The sequence below is a fragment of the Saimiri boliviensis genome, chromosome 11 (genome assembly GCF_048565385.1).
Source record: "Saimiri boliviensis isolate mSaiBol1 chromosome 11, mSaiBol1.pri, whole genome shotgun sequence".
NCBI classification, from domain to species: Eukaryota; Metazoa; Chordata; class Mammalia; order Primates; family Cebidae; genus Saimiri; species Saimiri boliviensis.
The window spans coordinates 9,195,794-9,221,476 of record NC_133459.1 but is presented as its reverse complement, the minus strand read 5'-3'; the positions used below and the strand labels follow the sequence as shown (position 1 = coordinate 9,221,476).

General features: G+C 40.4%; 1 protein-coding gene across 15 annotated transcripts in view; it reads right to left on the bottom strand.

Annotated features, from left to right (window-relative positions):
• KIF1B (kinesin family member 1B) overlaps positions 1-25,683 on the bottom strand; it is a 183,698-nt gene that overhangs the window by 101,919 nt on the left and 56,096 nt on the right. For 4 of the 15 annotated variants that reach the window (XM_039473782.2, XM_039473784.2, XM_039473793.2 and 1 more), the window contains exons 6-15: positions 20,036-20,214; positions 19,333-19,444; positions 15,614-15,691; positions 14,839-14,904; positions 14,118-14,135; positions 11,311-11,386; positions 9,951-10,029; positions 8,205-8,347; positions 7,225-7,266; positions 3,392-3,603 (exon numbers count right to left, since the gene is read on the bottom strand). In XM_039473782.2, coding sequence (XP_039329716.1) covers positions 3,392-3,603; positions 7,225-7,266; positions 8,205-8,347; positions 9,951-10,029; positions 11,311-11,386; positions 14,118-14,135; positions 14,839-14,904; positions 15,614-15,691; positions 19,333-19,444; positions 20,036-20,214 — 1,005 coding nt within the window. The remainder of the gene's footprint in view (positions 1-3,391; positions 3,604-7,224; positions 7,267-8,204; positions 8,348-9,950; positions 10,030-11,310; positions 11,387-14,117; positions 14,136-14,838; positions 14,905-15,613; positions 15,692-19,332; positions 19,445-20,035; positions 20,215-25,683) is intronic. The other 11 variants (XM_039473790.2, XM_039473792.2, XM_074380046.1 and 8 more) reach the window with 5 other exon arrangements.

Genomic DNA, 25,683 nt, shown 5'->3' with positions numbered 1-25,683 from the left:
TTAAAGTCAAAAAGAAACAAAGGGAAATAAAATGTTAGGAAATGATTTAACCCCCTCTGTTGCTGTTTTTCATTATAATATTTTTCTCCTGCAGCACCATGCCTTAGGAACCCAGTTCCTAGATATTCTCAAGCATTTCTATTGTATAACCACTGCCCCTGGTGCTGTGAATGAAAGATGCTATCTGCCTGCAGCATTAAAATGCAGGTCGGCCCAAAAGGAATTCTCACCATTCACAAAATAAGAGCAGAACTAAGGCGCTTATGCTTCAGTGAACTACAACACTGCATTGAAAACTCAAGACAATACGAAACCCTAAGAAAGCTGTTTTCTTCAGAAGGAAGATAAAAGAGTTAGTTTATTTTGGTGTAAGGAAGAATTAAAACAGAAATTTGTTTTCTGATTGAAGTAATATAGTTTTGTTTTGTTTTGCTTTAGTGGGACATAGGGAAGTTGAAGGAACAGTTCCCTGAATAATGACAGTCTCATTCCCTAGAAATGATTTGGAGGACACTGGATAACCTGATTCTTAAAGAGTCTGGTTGGCCAGGCGCGGTGGCTCACGTCTGTAATCCCAGCACTTTGGGAGGCCGAGGCCGGTGGATCACGAGGTCGAGAGATCGAGACCATCCTGGTCAACATGGTGAAACCCCGTCTCTAGTAAAAATACCAAAAAAATTAGCTGGGCATGGTGGCACGTGCCTGTAATCCCAGCTACTCAGGAGGCTGAGACAGGAGAATTGCCTGAACCCAGGAGGCGGAGGTTGCGGTGAGCCGAGATCGCGCCATTGCACTCCAGCCTGGGTAACAAGAGCGAAACTCCATCTCAAAAAAAAAAAAAAAAAAAAAAAGAGTCTGGTTAATGTCTTGACTCCTAACATGTGACATTATTTTCAATTGGTCCACTGGCAGTTAGGTAGAAACGTCTCCTTTACATCAAGAAAAATGTCCTTGATTTCTCCTTTAGAGCAAGATAAATGTCAAGGGAAGGGTAATCTCATACGTATGCGCTAAGACTTTAATAAACAAATAGATTTAAAATCCCGAAAGAAAAAGAACATTTTATATTAAGGACTTAGTGAGTGGGAGTTTTATTTCTCATTCCCATAGAGCTCCCTATTTCTCACTCCGGCTCTGAAAAGAGCCTAACAAAGCAAAATGGTCACTGACACATAGTGTGAGAAAATGTGTGAATGGAGCCTTACCACTCCTCTTCACTAAGGTCTTTAGTAAAATTTCAAAGTCAATTTTACCAACAGTAAAAATTACCCTGCAGCCTGCAACATTTAATGGAAAGATTTCTCACTCCCTCTCCCTTTGCTAGGTATTACAGAACTTCACTCACTTTCCACTTACATGTTCCAAAGGAAGAAACAAGAATATTATTTTTGTTTTGTTTTGTTTTGTTTTTTGAGATGGAGTCTCACTCTGGCTGGAGTGCAGTGGTGTGATCTCAGCTCACTGTAACCTCTGCCTCACGGGTTCAAGCAATTCTCCTACTTCAACCTCCCGAGTGGCTGGGACTATAGGTGTATGCCACTAGGCTTGGCTAATTTTTTCATTTTTATTTATTTATTTTTTGAGACAGAGTCTCACTCTGCCACCGAGGCTGGAGTGCAATGGCACCATCTCCACATCTTGCACCCTCCACCTCCCAGGTTCAAGCAATTCTTGTGCCTCAGCCTCCAAGTAGGTGGGACTACAGGTGTGCGCCACCATGCCTGGCTAATTTTCATATTTTTAGTAGAGATGGGGTTACACCATGTTGGCCAGGCTGATCTCGAACTCCTGAACTCAAGTGATCTTTCCGCCTCAGCCTCCCAAAGTGTGAGATTACAGGTATAAGCCACTGCACCTGGCTTAATTTTTATATTTTTAGTAGAAATGGGGTTTCACTATGTTGGCCAGGCTGGTCTCAAACTCTTGACCTCAGATGATCCACCCACCTTGGCCTCCCAAAGTGCTCGGATTACAGGCGTGAGCTACCACACCCAACCTTATTTTTGTTTCTAAGGCATTTTTTCTTTTAGATAGTCTCACTCTGTCACTGAGGCTAAAGTGCAGCAGTGCAATCATAGCTCACTGCAGCCTTAAACTCCTGGACTAAAATGATCCCCCTGCCTCAGCCTCCCAAAGTACTCGGTCTCCAGGTGTGAGCCATCATGCCCGACCCACAGTGTACTTTTGAAGTAAGTAAAATGTCAAGGGAAAAGGTAGGCTGACTAAGAAAGAAAAAGCAGAACCTCTTTCTTCATATAAAATATTTTTCAGCCTCACATGAAAATTAAAATGAAAGCATCTGACATTTTCAGTTATCAAGCTTAATTCACCTTTACTGTCAAGTTTTTCAGAAGCCTTTTACCTGTTAAATGTATCAATGTGTCACTGTTCTCAATCATTCTTGCATGAGTGGCACTCAAGGGGAATATTGAGTGAATGTGAGGAGGACCACTGGCTAGCAGCATGACTGCAACTTCCCAGACTAAAAGTGTTCCTTGTCCTCCCTTTGTCCCCTACCCTAGCACTCTTGAACACAATGGCAAAAAGGTATGGATCAAACTAACTTCCTGGAGGTGACAAGCAAGGGAAGAAAAAATATTTGCTTCAAAGCAGATGATGATGTCACATGTCACAGTCATCTGATGGGTAGTAGGGTTCCCACACAGCTTTCAGCATTGCAAGTGACAACTATCTGTGCACTGAATTAATTGAGGAGGAAGAGAAGCAGCTACAAGTTAAAAGGCTCTGCTGCTCTTGACTTTCATATTCATAGAGAGATACAAGATTGAATGTGACAGAGCCAGCAACAGATTGCAAAAAACCTCCAACAGCAAAGCTGGGAGCCACAGGCCAGTAATCTATGGCCGTGTGACCCCATGAGTACCAGCAGAGGAGATAACCTTTCTGTACAGTAATCATAAGGTATCAAGGTTTTCTGTGAATTTCTAGATGATATAATTTAATATGTATCTGAATAAACCTGGAACAGCTACTCAAATGTTCAAACTTTATTAACAGAAGCATGGCTCTATACAGAATTCCATCTTCAAATGAAACCAAATGTTTCCAAATAAATCTCTAACAAAACAATTTCACTGTGACTTGATAAACTGCCCCAGAATTAATGTTCAAATCTGGTTACTCTGCATGGCCAGCCTATGTACTACCCATGTACCTCTACCATCTCCCATCTCTGCTTGGCCATGTCAGACTCAAGCACTCCAGTGAAAAGAAATTAACTTACAAAGTAGAAAATTCAATTTTCAGGACACCTCTAAGAGTCAAGAGTTCTCCATATGCTGAGTCGAAATCTTAGTGATTTTTACTCCTGGTTCTTCTTTGTGGAACTACTATACAGAATACCTTATATTCAGTCTGAACTATTACTTACCTTTAGACGTTCAATAGCTTCCTCTCCTCCAGGTGTAGACATGATCCTCTCTTGAATACTGGTCACAGACGTCAAGCCCACCTGACTACTGAGTGAGCAGGAAGATGGGGATGAAGTGAGAGACCCCATGGATGCTGTGGAAAAATGGCCAGGGCGTTGATTCTCAGAGGCTAGCAAGTACCTATGCTTATTGTTCTGAAAATCTTTCAGATCTGGGAGATAGAACAGAAGGCAGAAAAAGTAGAGAAAAGGGAAAGAAGCAGAGGGAGAAAAAAAGACAGGAAGGAATATCATTGTAAGAAAGGACAGCATTAAAGCGCCAAGACAAAGACACGCTATGATACAAACACAGGTTACAACTGTTCTAGATGGCAGTTCTAAAACATGTCTGTCTTGAATACTGGTATCCTAGAGGCTCAGAATCATTTCTGCATTTACAAACAAAAAGATTCCAATGTAGGTTAACACTGTATCTTGTAGGGGGATAAACTAGAGCCTCAAAGGATACTGCTTCTGCACTCTCCCTAAAAAAGCCAAACTACCATTTAGTCTCTCTAGTGTTTCAAGTCTACAATGTCTTCAGATTTACACTTTTCCAGTAGTTTGTAACAGTAAGGGGAAAACAATGATCATTTATTTATCAATAATAATCCATATTGGTCTGGCTCAGTGTTTTACGTAATTCAGCAAAAATTGCCAAGAAAATGTTACAGTTAAAAATGTGTGCATTTAGTAGTATGCTTTGTATGGCAACATTTCTATTTATTTATTTATTTTAAGAGATAGGGTCTCTCCATGTTGGCCAGGCTGGTCTTGGAACTCCTGACCTCAGGTGATCCGCCCACCTCGGCCTCCCACAGTGCTGGGATTACCGACGTGAGCCACCGCGCCCTGCCTTGTATGCTAAAAGGATTTTTAAATATGTCTTAAATTTTAAAAGAGGTAATTGTAGAAATGAGAGGAATTTTTTTGAGTCATGGTTAAAAACTCAGGACTTGCTATAAAAAAAAAAAAACAAAAACTCAGGACTAACTGATTGTCTCAACAGGGAAGAACAATTAGCAGATTAATGCATTTTAGTGTAGGTTCCATTCTTCTATCAGAACAAGCAAAAAATAACGCTGATTTTTTTTTGCTAATTTAAGTAAGGCACTTAATTAGCCTAACGGTACAACCATGGGTCACTGGTAAGCCTGCTCCCTAGTATAAAAAGCAAGTTTTGGGAACATACTTCTATTTACTAACTCTCTAACAGAACTGTTAATTTTGCTTTTAAACTCAGTATTGGTAAAAGAAAAAAAAATTAAGCCACAAACAACAAAATTCATTAATTTGCCATTTTTACTTTCTTTCATTAGTCATCCTTCGCAAAAAGACACCAAAGGTAGCCAGGCGCGGTGGCTCAAGCCTGTAATCCCAGCACTTTGGGAGGCCGAGGCGGGTGGATCACGAGGTCGAGAGATCGAGACCATCCTGGTCAACATGGTGAAACCCCGTCTCTACTAAAAGTGCAAAAAAAATTAGCTGGGCATGGTGGCACGTGCCTGTAATCCCAGCTACTCAGGAGGCTGAGGCAGGAGAATTGCCTGAGCCCAGGAGGCGGAGGTTGTGGTGAGCCGAGATCGCGCCATTGCACTCCAGCCTGGGTAACAAGAGCGAAACTCCGTCTCAAAAAAAAAAAAAAAAAGACACCAAAGGTAAACCATAAGTATTGGTGCAATCCAACTTTAAAATTAGCTCATTTTTAAATTTGAGAAATTAAAATTCATATCGAAACTAAGTAAGTTTCCTTAAAGGAGATGAGTCAATACACATAGTTGGAAAAAATACTATTAATTCTCTCTGGGCCTACTCATCTCTACTATTTAATTAAAGCCAATTTTTTAACTCCCTGAAAGCCAGTGGTTGCCTCGAGACAGTTTGAAAACCACCATCTGCAAATATAGAACATAGGGAAACAAGCAAAGCAGCATCTTTTAAAAGGGGAATAGGGATTAGAGCAAAAAAAATTAGGCACTGGGGGAAAGGACCAGGATGGACAGAGTTTAGGTCCAATGGTCACATGCAAGCCCTAAAAGGAATTAAGGAAAATGGTTCAAAATGGAAATTGAGAAGTAGCCAGGGCTGCTTTCTCTTACCAATACAGAATTAAAACTTAGTCATGCATGGTCTTTCAGGAAACGCTGCAGCTGCTAAGAGAGGTAGGCAACAAGCTGGCAGCAGCAACACCTTGAGCACAAAAGCAAAACCAAGAAGGCACCTTTTCCACACCAGTATCACTGAGCTTTGGAAATCTCAGACAGAGCTGCTGCAGTCCAAGAGTCACTTCTGTAACAGGACATTAGAGTGCCTTCAAGCCCTAACCTCATAACAACCAGGGCTATATTTGGTTTCTCCTATGCATTTTCTGAATGTCTGCTAAGCCTCAATACATGCCTTACTGTAGAAGTAACTCAGTATGAATCTAAAAATTAATCCTAAATCAAGATTTTTTCTTCTAAGATAACAATTTCTTGATGAATTACCTTAAAAGGGTACGAAATAATTTCCTTACCAACTTATGAGATATATGGAGGGAATAATGAGATTCATGTGATCCTTTAAAAATGTTTTCAACTCAAGCACCCATTTTAGATACCTAAGTTATTTTAATTTGTGACTTATGAAAAGAGGAAAGGCTGGGTGTGGTGGCTCACATCTGTGAGCACTTTGGTAAGCCAAAGCAGGAGAACTGTTTGAGGCCAGGAGTTCCAGGCCAGGAGTTCTACCTGGGAAACGGTGACACTCCTCATCTCTACAAATTAAAAATTAAAAAATAGGCCGGGTGCAGTGGCTCATGCCTGTAATCCCAGCACTTTGGGAGGCCGAGGTGGTTGGATCATGAGGTCAAGAGATTGAGACCATCCTGGCCAATGCAGTGAAACCCTGTCTCTACTAAAAAAATACAAAAATCAGCTGGGTGTGGTCACGCACGCCTGTAGTCCCAGCTACTCGGAAGTCTGAGGCAGGAGAATTTCTTGAACCTGGGAGGTGGAGGTTGCAGTGAGCCAAGACTGTGCCACTGCACTCCAGCGAGACACGGTCTCAAAAAAATCAAAATAAACATAAAATAAAATAAAAAATAAGCCAGGTGTGGCAGCACACAACTATAGTCTCAGATACTGAGGAGGCTGGGTTAAAAGATCACTTGAGCCCAAGAGTTCCAGGTTGCAGTGAGCCATGATCGTGCCACAACACTCCAGTGCAGGTGACAGAGACCACCTCAAAAAAAAAAAAAAGAGGAAAAAATGTTTACCTAATCATCCAAAGCCCAAGATATGGAGAAAAGCAACTTAGCACAAGCACCCATGAGTGTTAGTCCAACATTTACAGAGCTCTTCAATCACAAATATTTTTTGTTGACTGAAAATGATTATTGGTAAAATAAACATAAAGAAATGTTTTCAGAGTCATTAACAGAAATAAAAGAGATAATATATTCAAGGTGCCCAGAATAGGGCCTGGCATATTATGAACAATCAGTAGGTATCAGTTGCTATCATCATCTGTTATTTTGGATTTAATTTAATCACAATGGGAAAAACAGAGGAGTAGATGAAGCAAGAGATTCTTAAGCCTTTCAACTTCACTCAAGCCACAAACTAAAATTCAGCAAAGATTAGTTTGCTAAAGGAAGAAGGGCAAAAATAGGATCATTTCTGATTCTACATGATGCTCTGTCTGGGATTTCCCTGTAAAGATTGCTGGCATGCAAAGCTCATTTTAAGGCTGATCCAGCAGAGGCAGATTAGCAAGTCAGAGTACTGGAAATAACCAATATGTGAAATACACACATTTGCTTCCACTTCCAGAGTAATCATCGATCAATGGATCAACTGAAGGTAAGCAGGAGGGAAAATATGAGAAGGGTCAAAGTTCAGGTTCAGCAGTGACACAGAGAGCGAACAGAGCAGTTTTTGGCACTTGGGGAGATGAAAAAGTTAATACTCAGAATATGGTATCATTTTCAACGGTATTCATCTCAACTCAGGTTCTAATCAGTAAGAACTAAACTAGAAGAGGCCTTGAAAATCTTATTAGAACTTCAAGGAATATAATACTAATATTACACTAAAAAAAAAATGCTTTACTAAACCAACCCATATTCTACCATATTCTAAGCCTATATAAATGATCCATTTTTCTCACTTAAGAGAACTTCTGAATAAACCATTGTACAGGCACATCACGAAGATTTTTTAAGATGAATTTTAATACATCGTAAAACAATATTCTCTGGAAGGGTAGTTCTTGAACTTCATAGGAATTGAAGTTTTCCCCTTCATATGTTCATAGGCAGCAGGGGGCACTCCATCATTTTATAGGAGGAGGGGGCCGTTCAAAGGTGAATCTTATCTGAAGGTAGACCTCAATGTGCATTTCTTCTATTACTGCCACTATACTAATCCAGAGTAACCCATGAAACAAAACAAAAATCTCAAATAACATTTCTATGAAGTGATTAATTGCTCAGTGACAGGTTTAACATTCCAAATAAACTTCACTGCTGATCTAAAAGAGAATTCGAACAAAAATACTAGTAACATATTCATGATTGTAAAACTAATTTCATGAGTTCAAATAGATAGCCGGGTACACACTACATAAAGAAATCTAGAGATCATTTCCACTGGGCTTTTTAAGGAAAAAGAAAAACAAAAACGTTTTCACTACCATTTAGCTTCATCATGTTCCTTAACTTGAAGTTTATTTTAAATGTAAGAACCTTGAAGAAGAAAGAATTAGATTTTGTGATGATCCTTAATTCACTTACTATCAATAATATCTCCCAGTCCCTGAGCACGAAGTAGGTCCTTCAGCCGTGTCACCTCCTCCTTTAATTCACGAACTAGTTTGGCATTGGGGTCCTCATTGATAACAGCATTACATTTAATTTGTTTTGCACGATCTGCATATCTAGATCAAAAAAGTTCATTCTTGTCATTTCTCATGTGTTCTACTTCTCATAAGTAACATACTATTATTTCTAAATCAAATATCCTGAGTGTTTACATTTTTTGAGTCTTGATAAGAATACATTTGTATAAAGCTTTATTGTACCTATTAAAGATGAAGAAAAAGGTTCAGATGAATTTAAGTGATCTGCCCAAGATCACAATGAAAATAAGTAACAGCGAGAGGACTTAAACTCAATTTATGAGACTATATAGTGTTCATTCCACTATATCAAGTGCCTTTCCTGGAAGAAGGGCAGAGAGTTCCAGACTAAAATAGTGAAACCTAATCATATGTAAAAAATAGGCCTCACAAGGTAGCTCACACCTGTAATCCCAGCACTTTAGGAGGCCAAGTGGGGAGGATCACTTGAAGCCAGGAATTTGAAACCATCCTGGGTAACGTAACAGGACCTCCCATCTCTACAATAAATTTTTAAAAATTAGCCAGGCCTAGTGGCATGAGTCTGTAGTTTTAGCTACTTGGGAGGCTGAAGTAGGAGGATCACATGAGCCCAGGTGTCTGAGGCTGCAGTGAGCTATAATCTTGCCACTGCACTCTAGCTTGGGCCACACACCAAAACTCCATCTCGAAAACCAAAACTAACAAACAAATAAAAAAACTTGTCATGAACATTCTATTAACTGTTTTTTTTTTTTCTTTTTTTTTAAGAGACAAAGTCTCACTATGTTGCCTAGGCTGGCCTCAAACTCATGTGCTCAAGTGATCCTCCCGCCTCAGCCTTCCAAGTAGCTGGGACTATAGGTGTACACCACTGCACCTGGCTATGTTGGTTATTTTTAACACTGCGACATAATCCTATAATTTTATTACTTATTATGACTTAAGCATTTCTTTTTTTTTCTTTCATTTTATTTGAGACGGAGTCTCGTTCTGTCTCCAGGCTGGAGTGCAGTGGTGCAATCTTGGCTCATTGCAACCTCTGTCTCCTGGGCTCAAGCAATTCTCCTGCTTCAGCCTCCTGAGTAGCTGGAATTACAGACACACACCACCACGACTGGCTAATTTTTGTATTTTTAGTAGAGACAGGGTTTCACCAAGTTGGCCAGGCTGGTCTCAAACTCCTGACCTCAAGTGATCCACCCACCTTGGCCTCCCAAAGTGGTGGGATTACAGGACTGAGCTATTGCGCCCAGCCGACTTCAGCATTTCTATGACAAACACCACAAGAAGGGAGGCCATTTCTTTTTATAGAAATGAATATTATAAGAAAATGTCACTATTATCTAAAAGTTATCCAAACATCCCACTTGAGCAATTTAAAAATCTTTCCTATGAAAAAGTTCCTGTCTTATCTAGATATTCATGGGGGATTAAAAAATAAATTAAAAGTTCATACCTTTCCCAATGAAACTGAAAACCACAGACGTAAATTCTATTGTAATGTAAATCACTTTTACCCTAAGTTTTCCCTGTTATGAGAGTAAAGGATCATTATTTACATAAATAACTACCCAGACCGCATTAAGAACATCCACGGTATCACAAAATGACTTCTGATGGCAATGTGGTGTATGTTGCTACTGAGATCAAAAGAAAGTACCTTAGAGTGCTCAAAGTCTCATCGTAGTTGATATCTGCAGGGCTCAGAGCAGCAACCATTGCAGTACGAGAATTGCCACCTAAAAAGATTAATCATGAGTACCTCAAATCACATTAATTTTAGAAGAAAAATTTTACTGAATATGTCAAATCTCATGGTACAATCTCAGATCCTAAGATTTAATGTAATGTCAAATCCCTCCATCTCCCCCATCTCTCTCTCTCTCTCTCTCTCACCCCACCCGCCTTTCTTTCTTTCTAGGTGTCCACCACCACACCCTGCTAATTTTTGTATTCTCAGTAGAGATGGGGTTTTGTCATGTTGGCCAGGTTGCTCTTGAACTCTTGACCTCAGGTGATCTGCCCACCTCAGCCTCTGAAAGTGCTAGAATTACAGGGGTGAGCCACCACGCCTGGCCTAATGTCAAATTTCTTAAATGTCCCCATGCCAGACACTTATATTCAAATTTTGATGTCTGAATCTACTGTATCTAGTTCCTTCTTCCCACTCTGTCTTACACCCACTCCAATCAAGATCTCAGCTATTCCATCAAAACTGCCCTTAGCAATTTGAAAGTCACTAGCAATGGGGATAACCCCAGCAATCCATTTTCAGCCTCTTCTATCAGCAACATTTCACACAGCTGACCACCACTCCTTCCTCCTTGTTAAGTAGGAGAACTGTGGCCAGGCACGGTGGTTCATGCCTGTAATCCCAGCACTTTGGGGCGCCGAGGTGGGTGGATCATCTGAGGTCAGGAGTTCAAGACCAGCCTGGCCTCTGTCTCTATTAAAAGTACAAAAAAAGTTAGCCAGGCATGGTGGTGTGCCTGTAATCCCAACTACTTGGGAGACTGAGGCAGGAGAATTGCTTGAACCCAGGAGACAGAGGTTGCAATGAGCCGAGATCGTACCACTGCACTCCAGCTTGGGCAACAGAGCAAGACGCCATCTCAAAAAAAAGTAGAAGTGAATGAAGAACAGTGATTTGAAAGTCTGAAAACATCAGCAATGAAGAGAAATAAGGGTTTGCAATGTCTGATTTTGTGCATCTCAGAGGAGCATGGAGTTTTGAAATAACTTTAAAGACTGAGCCGTCATTTGAAGCGGGTATGGAGAGTTGGGAAGACAACTACTGCACAGTTCATGCCCTGAAGTAAATGAGATATGGGAGTATACCCTGGCTTAAAAGCAAGGAATCCAACCAACAGAAATTAGGAGTAAAAACAAAAGCAGACAAGGACCACTCAAGTAATAACATGAATATCTAGAGATTATTTGTCTCCAAAACACATGACAATTAACCACAAAAGAGAATCAAAGTTAAAAAGATAACTACTTTTCATTAGTGGTCAACATACCTAGATTTTCTCGAAGGAGCCAAGTAAGTACAGAATCCCTGTAGGGAATAAAATCTGTTTTCTTCTTCTTTTTACTCTATTAAAGAGAAAGGAATGGTCTTAGCATCGTTTGTTAGGGAAAAAAATTCCCAAGAAGGCACAATCAGTTTAATATTCCCAAGTAAATCAAATTACAGTACAACTCCATCACTGTGGAAGTTTATCCTTTACAGTTTCAATTCTTCACAATACCAAAAACTCATGGAATCATGGAATAAGGTAATATTTTCATTTTACATTTTATTTTGAAAAATGTGTAACTTACACAACAGTTGAGAGAACAGTATAATGAGCTACCATACCCAATACACAGCTTCAAGCATTATCAATACTCTGCCGATCATCTTTCAATTATCCTCCAAACACTTTTCTGCAACTTTTTATTTCCCTGACCCATTTTGAAGTCAGTTGCAGACCTCATCTCCATTTATCCCTTAACACTTCAGCATATAAGAACATTCTCTTACACAGAAAACAATGACCAAATTAAAAAAATTTAACATCAACACAATACTATTGCCTAATATCCTGTCCATATGGTTTTCTTTTTCTTCCCATGAAAGTACCATTATCACACCTTACCAAAATAAACAATAATTCCCTAACATCATCTAATACCCAGTCCTCCATTTTTATTTTTGCAGAGGGGCAAATATGAATCCTGTACATTCCAGGTTGAATGAGTAGGATCAAATCATCTAATTAGTGAATTTACTTGGCCAATCACAATGTCATTGGGTGGGTTGTTGCAAATCTACTAACTCTTGTAAAATAATACTCGTTTGGTCTTTTTGAAAGGAAATTATGCCAAAAATAATCCAATTACTGAAGCAAAGACTAAAAGTAAAAAGGTCTAAGAAAGTGGTATGATTTGTAAATTTAGAAATCTATAAAAGTTTCAAGACAAATGTTCTACTAAGTCTACTTATACAGCTTTCTTCATGATCCTTCTTATTACCACCACAGGATAAAGCAAAAAGCACCAACAAAAAGGCAGTGCTAAAATGAAAAAAAATTATATTCTCTAAAAGTAAAAATTAATGCAAATGCTTTACAAGTAACAGCTATTCAAATATCTGCTAGTCAACTACCATGTTGTGACACTTTAAGAAGCTGCCAAGGGGAGGCTGGGTGCAGTGGCTCTCACCTGTAATCCCAACACTTTGAGAGACTGAGGTGGGAAGATCACTGAGGTCAGGAGTTCGAGACCAGCCTGGCCAACATGATGAAACCCTGTCTCTACTAAAAATACAAAAAATTAGCTGGGGGTGGTGGCAGACACCTGTAATCTCAGCTACTTGGGTGGCTGAGGCAGAAGAATCGCCTGAACCCGGGAAGTAGAGGTTGCGGTGATCTGAGATTGTGCCACTGTACCCCAGCCTAGGCAACAGCATGAGACTCACTCTCCAAAAAAAAAAAAAAAAAAAAAAGAAGCTACTAAGGGGCAAACCAGGGCATCAAATCACCAGTTTTATAGTCCAGTCCTACAGTCTTGGTATAATCCAATGTTAAACTAAGGATGACCCTACTACTTGCACCAGTACATTTTCTATTCAGAAAAAGACTACTGAGTGGCTGGCCTCTGTTTATTTTTTTGAGGAGGAAAGGCAGTAGGCAAGAAACATTTTAATTCCATTTCTTATCAAATATATCTACATCATGTCATCCCACCCACAGACACACAATGCACCAATCAGAAACTCATTTCCAATAGCAGGTTCAATTATAGATTGCACAGACCTCAAGGGAGAATTAAGCCTTTCAGTCATTCAGATTAGTGGAACAGACTTTCATTCCACTATGTAATCCTTGAGGCCTAATATCTCAGTTTAAAACCCCTGAGTAGGCTGGATGCGGCGGCTCACACATGTAGTCCTGCGCACCTGTAGCCCCAGCTACTTGGGAGGCTGAGGCAGGAGAATCGCTTGAACCTGGGAGGCAGAGGATGCAGTGAGCTGAGATTATAGCACTGTACTCCAGCCTGGGCGACAGAGTAGACTCTGTCTTTTAAAAAATAAAAATTAAAAAAAAAACCCTGAGTAGCTGGGACACTCTAGTCACGTGCCACCACGCCCAGCTAATTTGTGTGTGTTTTTTTTTTTTTTTTTTTTTGAGACGGAGTTTTGCGCTTGTTGCCCAGGCTGGAGTGCAATGGCACAATCTTGGCTCACCGTAACCTCCACCTCCTGGGTTCAAGCGATTCTCCTGCCTCAGCCACCCAAGTAGCTGGGATTACAGGCATGTGCCACCACGCCCAGCTAATATTTTGTATTTTTAGTAGAGACGGGGTTTCACCATGTTGGCCAGGATGGTCTCGATCTCTCAACCTCGTGATCCACTCACCTCAGCCTCCCAAAGTGCTGGGATTACAGGCATGAGCCACCGCGTCTGGCCCAATTTTTGTGTTTTTAGTAGAGATGGGGTTTCACCATGTTGACTAGGCTGTTCTCAAACTTTGACTCAAATTATCCACCTGCCTCGGCCTCCCAAAGTGCTAGGATTACAGGCATAAGCACTGTGCCCCGCCTTGTTTCTTTATTCTTAATTCCTTCTCTAAAGCAGATCATGTTCTATAAGTTAATTCTGGTGTGAAATCTCATGATTTGTGGTCACCCTAAACAGTCACTCTAAATTTCAGAGCCAGAAACAAATGACGAGAAGATTTTTGAAGGCTCCATTCCTACTTATGCTTCCATACATCCTGATGAGGATTTAAAACATAAAAGTCAATTCTACAGGTAGTTTATCTCTACCAATCCCCACCATACCTTGCTAGTGCAGTTATCCTACAGGTGAAAGCATTTAAAAGAGAAAACAAGAACACAGGATAAGCCTCCAAGTAGAAATAATAATTTGTTTAAATTTTATATCAGAGGTTATAATTTCTCCAAGGTAAGCAAGAAAGCATTTCATTCTTCTTAGCAATTAAAATGAGGTATTAAACTAAACTAGAACACACAGTGACTAATTTAAGTAATGTAGATAATTAAGCCCCTAATTTAAAAAAATGTTTTTGCTTTAGTGTTCGATTGTTAAGGAACAGGAAAGAATAAAACTACTGGGGGAAAAAATACTACTGGCCCTCAAATCAACTGCATTCTCCAAAGCCAAACTGTTCAAAATACTCCAAAAGATACTGCATCCTACTCAGAAAAGACTGCACAGGAAAAGAAGAGACAATAAATATACTTGATTTTTGTGAGAGACATAAAATAAGGCTCAAAAAATGAGTCAAACGTTAAGTGTTGGCTCTAGTTTTTATAGATCTATATTTACTTTTGTTCTCCTTAATCTCTTTTACTTTCAGTACAAAGTCAAACTGTGTTATACCTAGTATCTTATCTGAAAAGCTCTAAAGGAGAAAGGCAAGATCACATAAAAGGGCCACAGAAGGACAGCCTTCATAGATAATAAAATAATAAAATATCATCAAGTATATTTGCTGAATAGACACAACTCCCTTTATAATGAACGAAGTATAAAACTTACCACCTCGGCCAAGGCTGAAATAACTTTGCCCAAAGTTGTAAGAGACTTATTAATATTTGCTCCTTCCTAAAATAAATACCAAAAATGAAAGAATTAGAAAGAATTTCTACGACTGCCATATAATACAGAACATAAAATATGATTTGCCATATGCTAGCATATCTCTTTATTACTACAAATTCTAAAAACGACCTTTAGTCCTCAATCTGTCCTTTTCTCCACTTGATAATAACATGCTGAGACCACAAGCCTAACTCACAGTCCTAAAGTATCTTCAAGATGTTTGTGCTCCAAAAGCTTACAGATGTGTGTAATCTTCTTCCCTCAACTCATCAACATGAAATTTCTGTTCTTCTCACATCTGAATCTTGTATATCCTTTTCCCATGGCCATCTCTTAATTCCACCTAGCCAAATGCTGCCTGTTCCTCAAAATGCAATTCAACTTTCACTCTATGACATTCTCCCTAACTATTTAGTTTGATAACTCATCCTTCCATTGAAGTTACAGATCAGGAGTCTGCAAAATTTTCCCATAAAAGGACAAACACAAATTATTTTAGGTTTTTTGAGCCATATGGTCTCTGTTACAACACTACCATTGTAGTGCAAAAGCAGCCACAGACAATACATAAACAAATGTATGTAGCTGTGTTTCAATAACACCTTACTTACAAAAATAGCTAGTGGGCTGAATTTGGCCCACTAGCCACACTTTGCTGTCACATGGTACAGAACATTTATTGATCAGGCCATTTACTTGCTCAAATAAATACCTTTAATCGAGTTCCTTTGGCACCAGTTGAATCAGCTCGTTCACTTCCTGCTAGATCCACCAAGCTGATTTTACTGACCTGATAAAGAAAAATAACATGGGGGCAATTCAAAAATAAGGAAGGTAGAAGTAGAAAACATTTAGAGGCAGAATGTTTTTTAAAGGATTAAGGTATAGAGAAAATTAAAAATATTAGAGCTCTTAAATATGACACAAAAAGATGAAGACAACATATATCAGAGTCAGTTTAAACAGCATGCACAGAAGATGCAGTGGCGCACGGCTGGAGTCCCAGCTACTTGGGAAGCTTCTTTGAGCCCAGGAGTTCAAAGCTGTCTACTGTACCCCAGCCTGGCAACACTGGAGAATCTTGTGTCTCTACAAAAAAAAATTTTAATTAAAAACAAAAAGAGGCCGGGCGCGGTGGCTCAAGCCTGTAATCCCAGCACTTTGGGGGGCTGAGGCGGGTGGATCACGAGGTCAAGAGATCGAGACCATCCTGGTCAACATGGTGAAACCCCGTCTCCACTAAAAATACAAAATATTAGCTAGGCATGGTGGTGCATGACCTGTAATCCCAGCTACTCAGGAGGCTGAAGCAGGAGAATTGCCTGAACCCAGGAGGCGGAGGTTGTGGTGAGCTGAGATCGCGCCATTGCACTCCAGCCTAGGTAACAAGAGCGAAACTCCATCTCAAAAAAAAAAAAAAAAAAAAAAAAAACCAGCATGCACAAAATTCATAGCAATTATCGCAGTTCAAGAAAAGTATCTTTAGGATAAACATGACATATTTTACTAGAGTATGTTGTAAAAATATATAAAACTCATCAACTCAATAAATGGCATACTAAAAATGAAGCTTTAAGCAACTGGAACTCTTACATACTGCTGGTGGGAATATAAAATGGTACATAATCACTTCGGAAAATAATTTGACATTTCTTAAGAAGGTACAGTAAGACTCAATCATCCTACTCCTAAGTATTTACCAACAGAAAAAAACAAATGTCCACACAAAGACTTGTATGCAAATGTTCACAGCAGCTTTGTCAAAAACTGCAAACAGTTTAAAAGCCCATCAACAGCTGAAGCAATAAACTGTGGTGTGTATGTACAGCGCAATACTCATCAGCAATGAAAAGGAACTACTGATAAACACAGGAGCATAAATGAATCTCAAAATCACTGTGCTAAGTAAGACTCCAGGCAAAAAATCAGTACATACTCTATGATTCCATTTACATAAAATTCTAGAAAATGTAAACTAATATATAGTGACAAAAGGCACGTCCTGAATTGCCTAGGGATTGCAATAGAAGGAGGAATAGAGAAAGCCAGAGAAGAAGTATGAAGCAACTTTTGAGAATAATAAACATTCTCAGTTGGGCGTGGTGGCTCATGCCTATAGTCCCAGCACTTTGGGAGGCCGAGGCGGGCGGATCACTTGAGGTCAGGAGTTCAAAACCAGCCTGTCCAACATGGCGAAACCCCGTCTCTATAAAAAAATATATATATTCTCTGGATTGTGGCACTAGTTTCAAAGGTATACAAATATGTCAAAACTGACGAAATTTTATGCTTTACATATGTGCACTTTACTGTATACTTCAATAATACCTCAATAAAGTTGTAAAAAAATAAAGCTTCAGGAAAGTTTAGACAAAAGTATGCAAAAGGGATTATCAGGAAAGCTATGATTATGTGATTAACATTAATTTTGTAGATTCGACATCATGAGAGAAGGGCAAAACACTTCCATATACAATGTTCTTTGCTGCCATTCAGATAAATAATAACAAATAAATAGCATTAATATTATAACCTCTGGCTAAGCAAGTTATTTGATCACCTATATAAGGAGTATTTCTTTTTCTTTCTTTCTTTCTTTTCTTTTTTTTTTGAGACAGAGTCTTGCTCTGTCGCCCAGGCCTGAATGTAGTGTTGCAATCTCAGTTCACTGCAACCTCTGCCTCCTGGGTTCAGGTGATTCTCCTGCCTCAGCCTCTTGAGGAGCTGGGACTATAGGCACGTGCCACCACATCCAGCTATTTTTTTGTATTTTTATTAGAGACAGTGTTTCACTATGTTAGCCAGGATGGTTTCTATCTCCTGACCTCATGATCCACCTGCCTGAGCCTCCCAAAATGCTGGGATTACAGGCGTGAGCCACTGTGTCTGGCCTTTTTTTTTTTTTTTTTTTGCCCAGTCTGAAGTGTAATGGCGCAACCTCAGCTCACTCTGACTTCCACCTCCTGGGTTTAAGCAATTCTCCTGCCTCAGCCTCAGAATAATCCCAGAGTAACTAGGATTACAGGTGCACAGCAACACATCCAGCTAATGTTTTGTATTTGTGTGAGACAGGGTTTCACCATTTTGGCCAGGCTGGTCTTGAACTCCTGACCTCAGGTGATCCACCTGCCTCAGCCTCCCAAAGTGCTGCGATTACAGGTGTGAGCCACTGTGCCCAAGAGGAGTATATTTTTAAGACTCATTTTCAGCTAGAAATAAGTCACCAAATAAAAGGTGATCTAGTAATTAGTGACAGTGGTATATAAAGTACTCATTTTATAAGGCAAAGGATCTTGTATAATTGCCAACACAATAAACCTAACTTCAAATTTTAAAATCCAGTTGCATCCTTCCTAGGAATATAGACAAAGTAGTATTTGACATCAATTTTTTATTATTAACAATAATAAAAGTCTGGGTGTGGTGGCTCATGCCTGTAATCCCAGCACTTTGGGAGGCCAAGGCGGATGGATCATGAGGTCAGGAGTTCAAGACCAGCCTGGCCAACATGTTAAAAACAGAAAAATTAGCTGAGCATGGTGCTGTGTGCCTGTAATCCCAACTACTCGGGAGGCTGAGGCAGGAGAATTGCTTGAACCGGGCCTGGGAGGCAGAGGTTGCAGTTAGGTGAGGTCGCGCCACTGCACTCTAGCCTGGTATACAGAGCGAGACTCCATCTCAAAAAAACAATAATAATACAATTAACATTATTGAGTGGCTACTCTGTGAAAGACATTATTGTATGCACTTAATCTACATTAACATTTAATCCTTTTAACAATCCTATCAGGCTGTTATGGATGCAGAAACTGAGAAACAAAGAAGTTAAGTAGTTTGCCCAAGATAATATAGCTGAAAAGTGGCAGAATCAGAATTCAACGCAAGCAATCTAACTGCAAAGTCTGTGACATTTAACCACTATAGAAAATGAAAAATCAGTAAGCAAAGGTATTTGAAGAACATCAGAACTGCTGTGGAGTTATTTTCCAGGAATAAAACATATCACTTGCTTAAACATTTAATCCCACTATAACATTATCATAGCTCAAAAAATAAAAATAAAAAAGAATACGCATACCAAAGGTAGCTAATAAGGTAATAATAAAAAGGTTCCAGTCAAGAAGAAGAAAAGAAACAATTTTCTCCTGTGAGACTGCTTAACTGTCTTGTATTAAGTAGTTTTTGACAATCAAAGTCCTGGATTGCTTTTTTCTTAACTATATTCTCTATCTTGCATCTTCATTTAAGAACCTATACAGAAAACTGGTGTAGGGTGAAGAAAAATGATAAGCAGAGGCTATAAAACACCCTCCATTAAGTGAAAGAGCACCCCCCACACCCAACCTTTCACAAAAAGCAGAGGGCAACAAAAGGGACTTCTCAAAATCTCCATCCTTCACAACTCAAACCTAAAGACTGAAGTTCTCCTACCTTCTCAGTGGAAAGGTTGGTCTCATTATCATGTTTCTTCTGGGTGAAAACAATTGTAAATACAGCGTGGGAACGGCTACTTGTTTCATTCATGTTTGTAGCTGCCACTGTCCTAAATAAACATAAAGGTGACCACGTGACAATGGAATTCTTAGATGAGAGTTGAAATGGACAGCAGCCTCCACGTTATAAGCATTACAATCACAAGCAATAGTCTTAAACTTATTCACAGATTGCAAGATTGTCACTTACACAATTGCTCTCAATACTGCCTTATTTGTGAGCCCATCAAGTTACTCTCCAATTCCAAAGGCACCCCATCAGAATCATTTTTCATACTCCAGCTATCCCTTTAGAAATCAATGAAGCATTTAATTTTTATTCTTTATTACTATTCATTTATTCCAGAATCAATTACCACCATAGCCACATATATACATAACTAACATTTTACCACAACTTGATCAAAACCTAACAGTAAAACTTAACCAGAGCTCTAACATGTTTTAGCAATGCATTGCTTAGATGAGAAGAAAGGTACTTAAAATGCTGAAGCCCTTGTTACAGCACAGCCAAAGGGTCAGAGGACTCCACAATTAAAGCAACTTTCACAGGTATGAATGTGGCCTCAAACCCTTAACTGGGAACAAAGGGCCTCAAAACATGCAAAAGACCTCAGTCCTGTTCCTATTTCCTACCATACCTGGCTTTGTTCCCAGCATCCATGAGATCAGCAATGTCTGTGTAGGAAGTAACTGCCAACTTGGACAGATCCTCCACATAGGGCCCAAGAAGTGGGTGTTCACGCACACGCAAATTACCCTTGTTTTTTGGATTCAGCAAATCTCGTACTCTTTCACAGTAAATTTCCATGTAGCTCACCTATAAACAAATTAGTAAAGTGAATTAGAAGACAGAAAAAGAAATCAAATACAGAGGCCAGGCGCAATGGCTCATGCCTGTAATCCCAGCACTCCCACGCATTGGGAGGCCAATGGGCGGCAAATCACTTGAGATCACTACAACTACGAGTTCCAGACCAGCCTGGCCAACATGATGAAACCCCGTCTCTACTAAAGATACAACAAGGAGCCAGGTGTGGCGGCACGTGCCTGTAGTCTCAGCTACTCAGGAGGCTGAGGCAGGAGAATCTCCTGAAACTAGGAGGTGGAGGTTGCAGTGAGCCGAGATCGTCACTGCACTTCAGCCTGGGCAACAGAATGACACTCTGTCAAAAAGAAGAAAGAAGAAAGAGGAGAAGGGAGGGAAAGAGAGGAAAGGAAAAGAAAGGAAAAGTAATCACACACAGAAAAAAAATTAACTTTTATTAAAAACTCTAAGATTAGAGATCAGCAACCTTTACAAAGTGAAAAGCTGTAACTCTAGGCCCTTTTATTCTATTAACGATATGCACAGATAATCACACTGCCTAGGTGAGAACCAGCCTTCAGACTTTCCCTGTAAGGAAGAGGTGAACAGGTTATCTCTGGAAAGTAGTGACTGCTAAAAAATATTTTAGCAGCAATTTATCAGTTATCAATATGTTTTTAAAAATGTATACTGTTGTCAATAACTGGGATTTGCACTGAGGTTACTCTAAGAGCTTGGAAATAAGACTTCTATTAGAATTAAAACCAAGTAACAACATCAGTATTACAGAGCTGAGAAGACAAAACAGAAGGGTGAGGCTAACTCTAAGCCTGACCGGCCAGGTGCAGTGCCTTACACCTGTAATCCCAGCACTCTGGGAGGCTGAGATGGATGGATCACAAGGTCAGGACTTTGAGACCAGCCTGGCCAGCATGGTGAAACCCTGTCTCTACTAAAGATACAAAAAATTAGCTGGGCGTGGTGGCGTGTGCCATGGCACGCGCCTGTAATCCCAGCTACTTGGCAGGCTGAGGCAGGAGAACTGCTTGAACCCAGGAGGTGGAGGTTGCAGTGAGCTGAGATCACACCACTGCACTCCAGCCTGGGTGACGGGGCAAGACTCCATCTCAGGAGGAAAAAAAAAAAAAAAAAAAAAACTGACCACACTGTTACCAACTTGGACAATGTATTCCCCAGAAGGGATAAGGGGTAGATCAGCATGAAAGCTGGTGGTGGCAGGACCTATCCCAGATTTGTGGGGGAGAAAGGAGCCTCAGACAATACACTTCATAAATTCTTGTCCCACTGGCAGGACCATTCCCATCATGATGATGAATGCATTAGGCTATCATTTCTTAACATGTATCTAAGCAACTTATCTCCTTCTAATTCCATGCACATCAAACAACCAACAGGGTTCCAACAGCGGTCTGTCCACAGAAAGATAATATATTAGTTTTGCCAACATTCTGGCCTTAGTAATAGTTACTTCTCATGGGAAAGTAACAAACCAACAACTTGGTTCTATCACATCAGTCAAATGAACTTTACTCAAGAGTCTTTAACTTTGAAGGATAGTCCTTTTCTTGATGTATCTACAAAATCAGACTTCTAAGCAAACAAGGCTCTGAACTGGGATAAATTCACCACAATAGGGCACATTATGATGCTACCCAGGAAACAGATCCTTCTCTATCATGGAGTTATTTAAGCATACACTACAGCTCCTGCATTTTTAAACTTTAAGTATCTATAAACACGTTTTCAGAGTATCTGGAATGGAACTTTAATTCCATTTCTATCACCATTTTCTTTCATTCAGTCTCTGACTGTATTTGTATACTGTATTTTATTTTTATTTTTATATATTTTTTGAGACTGAGTCTTAAACTGTCACCCAGGCTGGGGTGCAGTGGCTCAAATGCAGCTCATGCAGCCTTGCCTTCCTGGGCTTAAGCAATCCTGCCTCAGCCTCTGGAGTAACTGGTACTACAAGCACATGCCACTATACCTAGCTATTTTCAATTTTTTTTTTTTTTTTTTTTTTTTTTTTTGTAGAGACAGGGTCTGACCATATTGCCCGGGCTGTTCTTGAACTCCTGGGCTCAAGCAGTCCTCCCATCTCGGCCTCCTGAAATGCAGGGATTATAGGCATGAGCCACCGCACCTAGCCTTATTTTGTATTTTAAAGTCAGTTAAAGGCTGGTTGTGGTGGCTCACGCCTAGAATCCCAGCACCTTGGGAGGCTAAGGTGGGCAGACTGCTTGAGCTCAGGAGTTCCAGACCAACCTGGGTAACATGGTAAAACCCCATCTCTACCAAAAATACAAAAACTTAGCCAGATGTGGTGGTGTGTGCCAGTGGTCCAAAGTGATCACTTGAGCCCAGAACGTCAGAGATGCAGTGAGCCAAGATCACACCACGGCACTCCAGCCTGGGTGACAGTGAGACCCTGCCTCTAAAAATAAATAAATAAATAATAAGATAAAATAATAAAATCGTGGGCCAGGCGCGGTGGCTCAAGCCTGTAATCCCAGCACTTTGGGAGGCCGAGGCGGGTGGATCACAAGGTCGAGAGATTGAGACCATCCTGGTCAACATGGTGAAACCCCGTCTCTACTAAAAATACAAAAAATTAGCTGGGCACGGTGGTGCGTGCCTGTAATCCCAGCTACTCAGGAGGCTGAGGCAGGAGAATTGCCTGAACCCAGGAGGCGGAGGTTGCGGTAAGCCGAGATCGCGCCATTGCACTCCAGCCTGGGTAACAAGAGCGAAACTCCGTCTCAAAAAAAAAAAAAAAATAATAATAATAATAATAATAAAATCAGTTTTAAAAAATTGAGAACTTGGGCCGGGCGTGGTGACTCACATCTGTAATCCCAGCACTTTGGGAGGCCAAGGCAGGAGGATCATAAGGTCAAGAGATCGAGACCATCCTGGCCAACATGGTGAAACCCTGTCTCTACTAAAATACAAATATTAGCTAGGTGTGGTGGCACGCACCTGTAGATCCAGCTACTCGGGAGGCTGAGACAGGGGAACTGCTTGAACCCAGGAGGCAGAGGTTGCAGTGAGCCAAGATCGTGCTACTGCACTCCAGCCTGGCGCCTGGCAGTAGAGCAAGACTTTTTTTTTTGAGACAGTCTCACTCTGTCACCAGGTGCCAGGCTGGAGTGCAGTGGTGTGACCTTGGCCCACTGCAACCTCTGCCTCCCGGGTTCAAGAAATTCTCCTGCCTCAGCCTCCTGAGTAGCTGGGACCACAGGCGCGTGCCACCACGCCCAGTTAATTTTTTTGTATTTTTAGTAGAGACGGGGTTTCACCACGTTGGCCAGGATGGTCTCAATCTCTTGACCTCGTGATCTGCCCGCCTTGGCCTCCCAAAGTCCTGGGATTACAGGCGTGAGCCACTGCGCCTGGCCAGAGCGAGACTGTCTTAAAAAAAAACTTTGAGAACTTGGCCAGATGCAGTTGCTCATGCCTGTAAGCCCAGTATTTTGGGAGCCATGCATTATGGCACATGCCTGTGCCATAATGCATGGCTCAGATTACTCAGGAGGCTGAGGCAGGAAGATCACTGAGCCCAGGAGGTCAAGGCTGCAGTGAGCCCTGTTTGCACCACTGTACTGCAGCCTGGGTAACAGAGCAAGACCTTGTCCAAAAAAAAAAAAAAAAAAAAAAAAGGCCAGGCATGGTGGCTCATGCCTGTAATCCCAGCACTTTGGGAGGCCGAGGTAGGCAGATCACAAGGTCAGGAGTTGGAGACCAGCCTGGCCAACATGGTGAAACCCCATCTCTACTAAAACTACAAAAAATTAGCCAGGCATGGTGGTGGGCGCCTATAACTCTAGCTATGTGGGAGGCTGTAGCAGGAGAAATCAATTGAACCTGGGAAGTGGAGGTTGCAGTGAGCTGAGACCAAGCCACTACACTCCAGTCTGAGCAACAGAACAAGACTCTGTCTCAAAAAAAAAAAAAAAAAAAAAAAAAAAAAAAAAAAAAGGCAACCTTGAAAGATAAAGTAATTAATCTGAGAGTAAAATAACAGAAAAACAAATATTCTTCTGACAGCAAGTCATCCTAGAAACTGAGATGACTCTTCAATCACTGCTATGTCCTTAAATTTGTACATAGAATCCTGAATCCCCGGAATATATTACATCTTTTGGAACACTCGTCCCTTTTCACACAAATGTGAGACAAAGAGAACCCAAAGAATCTGGGTAAAAGTTCATGTGCTCCATTCCTTATTCTCTGATATGTGAATCCATCCAAAGGCATCATTATCATTCCTTTGTTTAATTTTTTTAACTTATACTTAAAGTTCTGGGGTACATGTGGCCATCATCATTTATTTCTTTTACTTATGCACCAACCACGCCAGATGCCACCTGGCAGATTCAACTCACTGAGCACCCTTCTCTTACAGGCACTATTCTAGGCAATTGGTACCCATCACTAAATGAAACAGACAAAGGACCCTGCCCCAGTGAGCTTATGCTTCTAGCAAGGGACATTGATATCAACAACAAACATAAAAAATAGGTAACTGAGAAAGCATGTTAGAACATGCTGAAAATAGAAAAAAGAAATTAGAACAGGGCAACAGAGCTCAGAATGTGGGGTGAAGGGCAAGGTACAGTATTAAATAAAGTGGTCAAGGTAAGTCTCATTGAGAGAATGAGATTTAAGGAGACTTGAATGTGAAAAACTTAGTCAAAATGACATCCAAGTGAAGAACATTAGAGGCAGGAGGAAAAGTCAATGTTGAGGCTTTGAAGCAGGAATGTTTCTGGTATGTTCTTGAAACAGCAAAAAAGCCCGTATGGGTGGAGCAAAGTAAACAGAGAAGGAAGCAGAAGAGGCAGGTAGAGAGGTCCCACAAATGTGGCAAAAAACCAGTGTCAACTAGGAATCTATGCTCCACTCCAAGTAAGCCTGGGAACTCTAATATGAAAGAAAAGGGCATCCTCTTTTATTACCTGTAAGCTCAAAAATTCACCTGATTCAAAAAAGAATAACTATGAAACAAGCTATTCAGAAAATTTATTTTAACACAAAATATGCCTAGAGCAGCAGTTCACAAGGCAGAATTCCTTAGAATTTATACATTTATGCAACATCTTAAAGGTAAAGAAAAAAACCCAAAGCAATTAAGTCAATTAACTAGGAATTAAATGCTGTAAGCCTACAGAGAATCACAAAGTATAACAAAAAAAAAAAAAATCGTGAGATTGCTTAAAAGGCAGCTATTTTTTTCAGAACAGACTCAAGGTAACAGAACACTTTAATATTTCAGTTACTATGAAAGTAAATACCAAAAAAGGTATGGGGAGTGGTTAGAGAGAGAGGAAGAGAGAGAGAAACAGCAGCTTCTTTTTTTTTTTTATTGAGACACTCTTGCTCTGTCACTCAGGCTGGGTTGCAGTGGCATGATCTTGGCTCACTGCAACCTCTGCCTCCTGGGTTCAAGCAATTGCT